General features: G+C 33.9%; 1 protein-coding gene across 1 annotated transcript in view; it reads left to right on the top strand.

The window, feature by feature from the left end:
- The window catches only part of LOC144433573 (voltage-gated inwardly rectifying potassium channel KCNH6-like), a 159,321-nt gene that overhangs the window by 143,079 nt on the left and 2,983 nt on the right, over positions 1-13,259 (top strand). Inside the window, exons 9-13 of the mRNA XM_078121890.1 lie at positions 2,676-2,875; positions 7,117-7,369; positions 8,042-8,235; positions 9,013-9,130; positions 9,503-9,787. Coding sequence (XP_077978016.1) covers positions 2,676-2,875; positions 7,117-7,369; positions 8,042-8,235; positions 9,013-9,130; positions 9,503-9,787 — 1,050 coding nt within the window. The remainder of the gene's footprint in view (positions 1-2,675; positions 2,876-7,116; positions 7,370-8,041; positions 8,236-9,012; positions 9,131-9,502; positions 9,788-13,259) is intronic.

Raw genomic sequence — 13,259 nt, 5'->3', positions numbered from 1 at the left:
TAAATATATGAGGGTTAGCAGGTCATCAATATCCAAATAAACAGATTAATATAAATATGAACAAGCCTTAGAAAATAGCCTAAAGTATTTTATTCCTAAATTGACCCACACTTATACAATTTGTTGAGGTATAAATTTGTAAGCCTGTTATTATGGGAAAAAATCTGTCAATTATATTATGCAAAACAAAGGTCAACAGAATATCCACAATAATAAGATGTCATTCTATGAAAGAAATGATAAAAAACTTCAAACTTGTGCTGTGTTGATATTAATGATTTGCTTTTAGCATGTAGTTACTGTATGAGCTATACATAAACGTACTTCTGAAAAAATTATATATTAGCACAACTAGTAACTGAACATACATAATGTTCAGTGGTGCTTTTGATGTGGTTAAAGTGTCTACCTATGTGTATGTATGTAATATACATAGTAACCATGGCTATGCCCATAGCAACAACCAAACAACAACATCTTTTTCAAAGTAACAAAAGTGATGGACACCAAGCAACCCATCCAGGCTATTAAAATAACAAATTATCAAATCCTACAAAAATTACATGACCTTGAATCTGTACATAAGGTATGGAGCTGTGTTGTGCTTCAACGCCATTGACTATTCTTTTGCTAGTAATTTGATCTGGTAGGCAGTACATACATGTGATCATACATGCATGTGTAGATTTCAACATTACATATGATCATGTAAACTCTATGACAAGGCTGTTAGGTATATGTATATACAAATCAAGATGCTTGTTTGATCATATAACTTCCCATTTGGGATTTATCATTTGATTAAAGCTGCACTAGCTGCAACTGGAATGTTTTTTGTAATTTGTTAGGTACAATACCTTACTTCTAATATCATACAACATGAACAATGTTGCATTATGTGTGGTTAACCTATTTCTGTAGCTGTATACATGACAATCAAGATTTAAATTTGAGTTCATGGTACAAATAAGTATCAGTCCCAACTACAGTGATATGGTACGATAAACTTTTCAACACAGATGGACTTGTGTATGGCATAACTTGAGTTTGAATAAAAGGACAATTCCAAATCTGGTTAAAACTTCTGCTTTATTTGAATCTTTATCTAAATTTGCCACTACACTACATGTATACCTACAGATAATGTTGACCACTAATTTATCAGATGCAATGGTTTTCTTAAGTAATTGGCCAATTTTTAGTGAATATACCTTTGATTATTTGATGAAAAAATGTCCCAGTTGCAACTAATGCTGCTGAGGTTTAATACTTTATAAAAATATTGTCTATATTATGTGTGCAGAAATGTTTAAGTTGTTTAATTAGTCATGTACATAGTACAAAGACATCAAAGTTGTACCAAAGAAGATCTCAAGTGATAACACTTTGCCTATCTATTCATTCTTGCTTTGACTCTTAAATGCACCAAGTGTTATAATTAACTGTGTTGTATAAGTACAAATGTAGTATTAAACTGTCAGTTAACATTAGATAGGTGAACTGAATGTTTACGACGCAATTCAGACTGAAGTTTAATTTTGTTCAAAGGAATTCACTGTTCTATATAAATTTTACGATTAGCTTAGATAATCAATGGACATTCCTAAATCGTGTATCCCATGATTCTAATCTCCCAGGTCTTCCTTGATGCTTTTATCTTTAATGCACTAGTACTGAGATACCAAGAGTGAACTACATTTGTAACAAGCCTTTTTAGAATCACATCATTTTGTAAATTGTCACTTACTGTAGTTAAAGGCCCAGTTTGAATTTGAATTCAAACTTAGGTTTGAAAATATTTGTGTGGCCGATTATTGAAAAGGTTTGTATTTGAAATTAATGTATTGTTATGGATCCACTGATAGGAAAGCAGTAATGCAAAAACCTTGGATTTAACTAATCATGGGCCTTTAAATACAAGGGAGATGTTGTACAGTACATTTTGTGTGTAAAATTCAAATTAATGTACCCTTACTGTGTTTGAGTTCTTTTGGCTTGATGAAAGGACAGCACATTATTCTTCATGTGTACAACCTATTTACACACAAAATGAAGTACTTTCTATTGATTTTAAAAGATGTTTACATTGTGTAAATGTAATGTTTTCATTAAAGTGAGTAAAATGTATCCTGAGGCCGTTTGAAAAATAGCATATCTAACACTTTCTGTAAATCTATGGCAAACTGCAAATTTTCACACTCTCCCATCTCAGTTACATACAGGTTTCTTAATGAAATCATTACTTTATCTAAACTTAATTATAATTGTACTTGATATAGGCCCAATACACAGTGTTTCCAAAAGTTTAATAGCTAAAATAATGAAATGTCTGAACCAGTGTTATCATAGTGGTAGTATATTTATTAGAGTGGCATAGTGTGAATGTATATGGTTGGCAGGAAAACCAATAAATTAACCACTCAATCGTATTTTATTTCTCAAGATGAGGAAACAAAATGATGACCTGTCTCTGGCATTTCCAATTTTACGTATTTTCCAGATTTCAAATTTCACTTTTACTACACCTGCAGATTCTGAACATACATAGTAAGTATGTCAATTCCAGGATGTCAATAACCTGAAAGTTAAGTTCTATTTCCAAGATACTAAACCATTGCTAGAGTGCCTTCAGATAGAATAATGAATTGACCATGTTTCTTATCTGTCCATTACAGCCCTGATGTATGCCAGTATCTTTGGTAATGTATCAGCAATCATTCAGCGGTTGTACTCAGGCACGGCTAGATATCATACACAGATGCTGCGTGTCAAGGAATTCATCCGTTTCCATCAGATCCCCAACCCATTGAGACAGAGATTAGAAGAGTACTTCCAACATGCATGGTCATATACTAATGGCATTGATATGAATATGGTGAGTAATGGTGTTGTAACTCCAGTCTAAAGAGAACCAACAAGTTCGAATGTTTGAGTATATATACTTTTCCTTAGTAGCAATGAAATTTGTCTCAAATTGTAATTTGTAATATTCAAGCTACAACTTGTAATGTGAATAATGCAAGTTACAGTCATGTTCGTGACACTTTTACATTCAAAACAATTACTCTACTTTGGTGTATTAATTTGTTTATCTTAGGTCCCACAGACAAAAATGTGTCCTTACAGTATAGCCAACATGTCATATGCACTTGATGCATACTTTTCGTTTCCCACACTTATGATGTTCACATAGATAGATGTTTGAAGGCTAGAATTATGCCCTAAGGCTTGCTACTTTTCCCATTTTTCGTATTACTAGGTATTTATACTCTTTTGTTTTTAGCTGTACAATATTCCTCATGACATTATACATGTAGTGTTTCTAATACTCCACGATGTCCAAATTTACTATTAAAATAGATACATCATTATGCACCTCAAATAAATGCAAAAACTACTCTGCCAGAGGCAAAGAAAGGGATATTTCATAATTTCATCTAATTTGAAATGCATTCATCCATAGTTCAAATAAAACCTTTTGTTAACTGATACTGAATCTAGCAAAATGTTCAATAAGAAGGTATGTGTAGAAGAAGTTGAGGGTTAATGGACAAATAGAACTGTAAAGAAATACCAAATCAATTGCACCTGTCCTAGCTAGTAATCTAGGATTCTGCTTAGAAATGTAATGTGCTATAATAAAATAAATTGTTGTGACAAACTCATACAGGCAGACATAGTTGTTAACTGGTCTGTGACGAAGTCTATCTGTACGTATTTCTTTTACAAAATTCATACAATAAATGGAGTTGTGTAGTCCATTAAACACTGGGAGACTCCCAAGGGAAAGTGCTTATTGATGTGGAAAAATGAAGACCGACAGTGAATTATGTACAGAGGTTACATACGGAACATTAAATGTTTTAAAGAGAATTTGACACAGCTTGTGTTTTCACACCTTCATCATCACCACCACCACCATTATTATATACCTTGTTTGTATCTACTACAAGACATTATATAGCTTGTAAACTGAGTCTTGCCATGGCTTACCAGATATTTAGACAAGATGACTATACATGATTCTCTTGATGAATAATGTCTGTAGCAGAGTTAGAAAGACTAGAGTCTGAGACGATATTGCAACTTAGAAATTATTTGTATAATAATATTAAACATCCCAGCATTAGGAGCAATTTGATTAAACCCCTTATCATTTCAAATTCATGAAATTATAAAATTTGACTTACACAACACTAGATGGCAACACAATGCAACAAAACACATCACATCACATCACATCACATCACATCACATCACATCACATCACAACACAACACAACACAACACAGCAGAACACAGCACAGCACAACATAACACAACACAACACAATGTTATCATTGAGTCTGTCCTGCCATGGATCCTTTGCATACATGTACACTTAATTTAACATTGAGTCTGTCTGGCCACAGAGCTAACAGACTTCAGTCTGTATTGTAGTGCCATGGAGCTGTGACTGTTACACACAGTTAACATTTAGTCTGTATACTCTTGTAGTGGAGCTGTGACTGTTACACACTGGTAGCATTAAGTCTGTATTGTATTGGAGATGTAACTGTTACACACAGTTAACATTAAGTGTGTGTGTACTCTTGTAGTGGAGCTGTGACTGTTACACACTGGTAGCATTAAGTCTGTATTGTATTGTATTGTATTGTATTGTATTGTATTGGAGATGTAACTTACACACAGTTAACATTTAGTATGTGTACTCTTGTAGTGGCACTGTGACTGTTACACACTGGTAGCATTAAGTCTGTATTGTATTGTATTGTATTGTATTGGAGATGTAACTGTTACACACAGTTAACATTTAGTATGTGTACTCTTGTAGTGGAGCTGTGACTGTTACACACTGGTAGCATTAAGTCTGTATTGTTTTGGAGATGTAACTGTTACACACAGTTAGCATTTAGTCTGTATACTCTTGTATTGGAGCTGTGACTGTTACACACTGGTAGCATTAAGTCTGTATTGTATTGGAGATGTAACTGTTACACACAGTTAACATTAAGTGTGTGTGTACTCTTGTAGTGGAGCTGTGACTGTTACACACTGGCGGCATTAAGTCTGTATTGTAGTTGAGCTGTGACTGTTACACACTGGTAGCATTATTAAAGTCTGTATTGTAGTGGAGCTGTGACTGTTACACACTGGCGGCATTAAGTTTGTATTGTAGTTGAGCTGTGACTGCATGTTACACAATGGTAGCATTATTAAAGTCTGTATTGTAGTGGAGCTGTGACTGTTACACATGGCTAATATTGAGTCTGTATTGTATGGAGCTGTGACTATTGTCACACTGGTACCATTGAGTTTGTATGGAGCTGTGACTTACACACGACTAATAACTATTCAGTCACACTTGATTGTCTATAACATTGAAGCTGTCTGGCGTAGGAGCTTTTACTGTTACACACAATTAATGTAGAATCTGTCTTGTCATTAGGTACTTAATTATACCGTTATAATTGTGTGTTACCATCAAATGGACAGACACTGTTAAATTCAAGGCTGTATTATAGTTCCTTTTACACATGCTCTGACATATTACCATGGAGCAGTGATTGTTCAGCATTGATTCTATCTAGCTATATTGACCTGTGATTGTTATGCAATGTAAACCTTCAGGCTTGCTTTCCATTTATAGTTCTGTACAAGCTACATTGAGCCTGTTTGACTGCTAACATTGCATAACATATGATAGATTATGTTGCAAATTGAAAAAAACTCTCAGGAGATCAGTGATATTAGTGCACTTCATTGAACATCTTCAGCCAGAACATGATCTGAAAGTTTAAATAGTACATGTGTTTTTACTTGTGCCAAGATGGGGGATAACCTGTGTTGACCCCACATCCAGTACAGTTGAATTTGCTGTTAATAATACAAAGTAGAATAATTGCACCCCTCACAAATATAATGATTGCATGTTATTCCAGTATATTTTTCTAACAGACAAATTGAATAGGCAGAGAGATTTAAGGTTTGAAGGGATTTAGATTTTATGTGTAAAGATTAGAATACTAAATGTTTTCCACAGTGCCATAATACTCTGATTCATGTATATTCCAATGAGAGATATACAATTTGTACGTGACACAAATCTATATTATCAAAATAGGTTTTACACAGCGTTCAATCTTAAAATCTGTCTGAAACATTTTATAGAATCTATGAAAAAGAGATACGTATGAAGAATTTCAACTTTTGAAAATATACTTAATGATACATTTTATCATGTATCATGCCAAGATGCCTTATTTTCTGAGACCTTATAAAGTAAAAATTGATGATAACGTCAAAGATATGTTATAGGACTGCGCAGCTCAGTTTTATTATGCATCATGCCAAATTGATATATTATGCACGTTATTGCAGGAGATACAGGGCAGGTGTTTAATATTGTATGTACAACTTTTATGATGTGTTATCTTTCCTTGGATCCCTCTTCACTTGTGTCTTCATATGATTTTCATTCATTGTCCTGAAGGCCAAAGCTCTGAATAAATCATAGCATATTATACACATGCAGTGTCACAACAACATTTCAATTGTACTATTGTATGACATCAATATTAAGATAGATTCAGATATTACATTGTACACTCATTGTTTTTTGTGAGGTGTAAAGTGTAATCAACAAAAACACAATGTTCAAAAAAATATTACTGTGTACAAAGGAGAAGATAGGATAGATCATAATATTTGTCAGAGAGTTACCACTGACAATTGATAACAGATTGTTTGCTTAGTTCAAAACATCATTATGCATTTAAAAGAAAAGACATGCAAACTAATTTTTCAACAATAGTGGTTTGTTATGAATTGCCACTGGATCTTGTCAGTTTTTGAGAGGATTTTTCACTAAAACTATGGTAAAAATAAAATGAAACCACATACATTTTGCCACTTTTACCTCTGGTTGCTGAGGTTTCAACACCAAAGGAAGATACTTAAAGACGTTATTTGAGTTTTCTAAAAACAATAAAGGTCAGCTATTTTAGGTATCACGTCTAATCCTGGTGATAAATTGTACCAGGTCCTTCAATTTCCACAGACATGTTGGTAAATCCTAAACAAATAAGACCCTTTACTCATTCTTATTCACCACAGGTGCTGAAAGGATTTCCAGAATGTCTACAGGCAGATATATGTCTTCATCTTAACAGAAACCTTCTCAACAACTGTCCAGCTTTCAAAGGTGCCAGTCCAGGCTGTCTTCGAGCACTCTCCATGAAATTCAAAACCACTCATGCCCCTCCGGGTGACACCCTTGTCCATAGAGGAGATGTTTTAACTGCATTATATTTCATATCGAGAGGTTCTATAGAAATCCTTAGGGATGACATAGTAATGGCTATATTAGGTAAGTGTTAAATCCAGTGAAGGGTTTCAGTCTTTATATTTTTAATGATGGATCCATTGATTACTGGTAATCAAAATGAACATTTAGTCCAGAATGTCATAGTTGTGAAGGGTATGAGACTGAATGTCTAGTGCACAATTTGCCTTGGTTTTGTTGATTAATTTGCTGACCCTCAACTTTTTTTTTTACATATTTGAGAAAAAAATAATAAAATGTGGATGCTGGAAACTGACATCAACTTAATCAGACAATGTAAAACTGTTCTTCCAATCTGTAATGGCTGTACATCTGATTGGAAGAAATAAACAACACAGAGACCATTTGGAAAACCTGAACTGGACACTCATACACATGAAAAAAAAATATAATAAAGTAAAAATAGAAATCTACCTATCCCACCTATTCTAAAGTTGAGTGTAACCGGCACCAAACAATTCTTTTTATTAGTCTTTATCATCAGGACTTCAAAGTTAAGTAGCTAAGTAAGCCCACTATAAAGAGACATCATTTGAAGTCTTCAAAGAAGAGACAGGGTCAATAATTCAAGATCTATATCAATGTTTTATAAGTAGGGCAAGTCTTAGAAATCAATAAATGATGTCAGTTCAGTGAAGTGTTTCAATCTATTTTCTTTCTTTCTGTTTCATTGTACACTCTTCGTACTGTTTGCAGGGAAGGATGATGTCTTTGGTGAAAACTTTTGCAAACATGACACAGTTGGCAAATCCAAGTGTAATGTACGGGCACTGACATACTGTGATTTGCATAAGATCTTGAGAGAAGACTTACTGGAAGTGCTAGACATGTATCCAGAGTTTGCAGATCATTTCACCGGTAACTTAGAAGTAACCTTTGATATCAGAGATGTAAGTATTGACACAAACTATTACGTATGTTTATTTGATAAACTAATTAACAAACTGATTTTGATATACAAATATATCTCTATATTTTCTATAGTTTATCTGGAAAAAATGTGTTGTACACACCTCAGTAGAGTGACTTTGGTTGAAAATTATATATATCTGCTTTAGGAAGGTGTTAGATTACATCAACTTGTGATGGCCTCAAATGAGACATTTGAAATTGCATATTGATTATCCAGTGGTGAACCTGGAATAGTCCAAGTCCATGGTGGTACGTGTTCTCAAACTGAACCCAGATTGACTGCTAGCGCGATAGTACATCTGGGTTCGATTTTGAGTACATATTAAATGAGCCTATTTTACAGTACATTATGCCGTATTTTGGTTACCCACATTACAGTCATTTTTTAAAAGAAGTCTCACAAATGGGAAACCTTGAGGACTAAAATAACATGGCAGAACATGACACATTGCAGTCAACAAACTGTGGCTAAAACAAATCAGAGAGTTATTTAAAATTGTGTCATCGGAGAGAAAGGTAAGTAGAATGTTTTGACTGGTTGAGCACACAATCAACTTTGTCATGAAACTCTGGGAAATGATGATTCCTTCAAAGGAGGCCATAGTACTTTATATAATAACTACCAAGTCCCTTGCTTCTGGTCCAATTGCTGAACAGCACTCCTAGTGGCCAAACCATACAATCTTTTGTTTTTCTGATAGTTGAATGTGGTGTATGGTATTGTTGACCTATATTTTGTTGTCTTCTGTCTACAGGAGGAGATGTCTACAATCCCTAATAGTGATCCTGATGATGAATATTCATTTTCGAGACGAAGAATGAAATCCAAAAAATCTATCTTCAGGAGAGGGACTTTTAGGAAGAGAGAAAATGGTAAGCATGTGATAAAACTTACAATTCGTTCAAAGTAATTCCTTGGTAGAATGCTGCTATTTAAACTTTAAAAAAAAAGACTTCCATGCAGTAAATATTAAATAAGATGTGAATGTATAAGATTCAACTTGCAAATGTACAAGTCATTTAAAACCGACAGACTTTTTCTCAATAATTTGTGTGTGTGTGTGTGTGTGTGTGTGTGTGTGTGTGTGTGTGTGTGTGTGTGTGTGCATGTGTGTGTCTATTCACATATATCTATGTCAGTCTGAATATAATAGGATGGTATGTAATACTATGTATGTGAATAATTAAAATGAAGTTTTATTTACAATGTACTTGTGTACCGTGATCATCCTGTCTTGTAAATAGATGACAAAGAAAAACGGGCAAGAAGAAGTAAAGCCATGCGACGAACCAATAGTGAAGCAAACCATAGCTTAGGTGTGGATTCTAGTGAAGAACAGGAGAGTGGGACTGGTATACTGGAATTCTCTCCAGAAATGGCAGGACGTGATGTGACACCTGTGCCAGCATTACTCCGACAGGCTGAAAACAAACAACAGTATTCTCAGGGGCTTGAGAATCGGGATAGGCATAAATCGGGTGCTTTTCAAGCCATAGCAGGTAGCTATGCTTACAAACCAACCACCGATGGTAAGAGGGACTTTACCATATGCCTCCTAGCAGCAGTTTAAAAAAAATACATACAAAGCAAAATAGATGCAGCAGATACAAGAACATCAGTGTGTACAGTAGTTCTGTTCCTGCATGAAATACCAAGAACAGTCAACGATAACAGACCAGAAATCTGTACTTCCCACCTCAAACATGCCATCTCCATCTCAAAAAGCATCTTGCCATTCAATTTTTTGTCATAAATGTCTCCCATATTTAGATACTTTTTGGCATACTTTGTGTAGATTTTCAAAAAATTCATTTCAGTGAGTTATCCAATTCACTCTTTTGATATTAAATTATCAACACGTACAACCACAGTCATGTGATTGACTGTATGCATACTGCCTGCATCTCTCAAGTTGTCATATACATGTAACTTCCAGTTTATCAATTTAAATTGATTTCACATATTTTTTAAGATTCAGTTTTTACCCATCATGGATTTTGACTTTTCTTCCAATGCTTGCATCATGCCTCCTACATATGTATCCAACCATATCCTACCAGTTTTTTTTATCAACTGTCCAATGTCTTTCAAACATTGAGCCAAGGATGAGAACTTGACATACCCCTGTTGTTATAAAGACAAAAGGTTTTATAGTTTGACCACTAGGAGTGCTGTTTGGAAGTAGCATTTGAACAAAAGTGAGGGTCGTATCATTGTCTCCTGTGAAAAAAATCTCTTTCAAATGTTTCATGGCAAAGGTTACATGCATCCTCAGATAAAGTAATTTTCAAGAACTACTGGAATTTTGGCCACATTTTGCTCACTGCTTAATGTATTTATCCTGGAACCCTCAACTTTCCTCATGTTGATTGCCCTTTTGTGACACTTCTTATGAAAATGACTGTGAGGTGGGTCATTGGAATATAATATACTCAGAAATTAGGAACTGTAGCTCAGAAACACTGAACATGGAATAATATATATGGTCACATCCATGCAAAAATTCAAAACTCTGCACATGGTTTATGTTCCATTACTGTATTTTTACACAACTAAGCTCACAAAGTGAAATGAAAATATAAAGCACCAATTGGTATGTTGAACATGCTAGATCAATCATTGCACAACATACTACTTTACATTAGGTAATTACTTCAATACCTTTGCTTCATGACATGCATGTAATTAAAGGCCCATGTCAAGTTACCGAGGATTAAAGTATAAGTATCAAAAATTGATGTTAGACAGAACTATAGAAAAAGTTGATCCTAAACAACAAGATGTTTTCAATATAGTAATCCTTGTTTAATGACAATATCACTAATGTGAGAACCTTGGATTCCCTCATTGGTCTTTAAGTGGATAAAAATGTACACTTTCACCTTGAAAATCCATGCTTTTCATCATATTCTCAGCAACATATCTTTTATCTGTAACTATCAACTCCTATACTTCCTGAAATCCCTTCCCCTAAGCAGTGTTTGCGTGTCTCTCATTGCATGATTGTTAAAACATGTGGTGAGGTACAGATTTCTGGCCTAGTTGTTACCAGACTGTTACTCCCTTAGAGTGCTGTCAGTGTCAAAGTGCACTGGAATTGGTTGGTTTGTATTTGGTTTGTATTTCTTTCCTTTGTACTAGAATAATAATCATTATATGCTGCATGGAATTGCAAGTTGGTGCTAGTCCTTCTTTTAACTAACCCAGTTTTGTTTTCTGCCAGGCAGAATTTTTAATTGGGCAAAGTAGCTCTCTCAAATAACATTTGAATAAACTGGTCATGTGACAGACATATATAACATGTGTAGCCTATCAATAGATATCCAACATCATGTGTTTAACATATTAAAGGGAACGGATACCATGTGAATTCTTTATGTTTGATGAAAACTTGGATGTTAAACGAGGTAAAATTTGTTAATTTAATTCGCTTCTACTTTAACATCATTATAATGCTGACATCAATCAAAACTCAGGCAGAAGTGATGTCTAGGCCTTGGTAGGCAACTTCTGTTAAACTTGTTATTGACTGATGCTATTTTTATTGTAATTGTATGATAATTAATACAAACAATCGACAACACATTTAACAGAAGTTGCCTAGCAAGACTTATACATCACTTCTACCCAAGTTCGGATTTATGTCACCTTCATACTGATAAATGAAAGTGAATGAACAAACACATTTTACCTTGTTAAACATCCTAGTTTTTAACAAAGTGATTCACAAGGTATGCTTTCCAGTTAAAAGAACTTTCAAATTGAACTAAACACACATCTTTCCAATTTGACATAGATTTACAATTTGAAATACCATTTCTACATTTCTGGAATAACAAAAATGGTGTGTCAGAATGGCAATCATGTACAGTAACTTAACTGCTGTTAATTGATTGCCTATGTTTTAGTGTCACAGTCACATGTTACATGAGAATGCTATGTACGTCCATCACTTCAGTATAGTTATATCTGATTTACTGAAACTCTTAAGTTTTAACTGATTGCATGTATGGTTATGATGGTAACAGTGTAATGCATATCATCTGATTCAAATTAGATCTTAGAATGTGTACAGTTATATTAAGTTCAATACCACTTTTTAAAAAAAGGCAAACTGCATCAAATTATTTACTAATACTAGTATGTCTGATAAACATACCTCTACTTATATTCTATACTAACTGACTTTGTGAATAATCAGATTGATATTTTGCACCCATATTGCTGAATGTAACAATCTAATAACCCACAACTAGTGTGTAATTTCTATGCACCCTAAACCTAACAAAAGTTTGATAATCTAACCACATACTGATATTTGTAAATTTTATAATATGTTGTATTTGTAATCTGTCTATCTTACAGTAGATCATTGCTAAGTCACACTCATATTAAAGTTTAACAATTTGAACTTTGTTTGCATTGCTCCTAGATCTTTCTATCAGTTTCCAAGTTGTGATACCTTGTAATAGACATACATTTTAACCTATGTGTGTAGTAAATTTTACATCTTGCATTAAGTCTTGAAACAAGTGTTACCCATCTATTTTGGTATCAAAGTGTTGATGTAATGGCAACACTAGAATGTCTGTTACATTTGTGTAGGTTAGCTAGACTGAAAAGATTGGTCCTCATTTCTGCTTTATGTAACTAAACTCGAATGTGGAGCTTAACGTGATTTCATAAACAGAAACAATAATCAGTCTTTTAGTCTATAAGGTACTGTACTTGACAATTTAAAGTTATCCTCATAACTATATCATATGGACAGACTATATAATAAACCCTTTATCTAATGTGTTTTGCAATGATTTAACCATAGACAATTCTTTGCATGTTTTGCTCTCAGAAACTTCCTCTCCCACTTCAGACTTAGCAATGGTCTATTGTATTAATGTATTGAGATTATTTTGTTTTTCAAGTCATTTCACCATGTGGATCAAACTCAGAAGGTACTAAAATATTGTAGCAAGAAGAGATATAACATTATCTTTCTACCTG

The sequence above is a fragment of the Glandiceps talaboti genome, chromosome 4 (genome assembly GCF_964340395.1).
Source record: "Glandiceps talaboti chromosome 4, keGlaTala1.1, whole genome shotgun sequence".
Classification (NCBI taxonomy): domain Eukaryota; kingdom Metazoa; phylum Hemichordata; class Enteropneusta; family Spengelidae; genus Glandiceps; species Glandiceps talaboti.
Note: the sequence above shows the minus strand (reverse complement) of the source record. Positions and strands in the feature narration are given on the sequence as shown.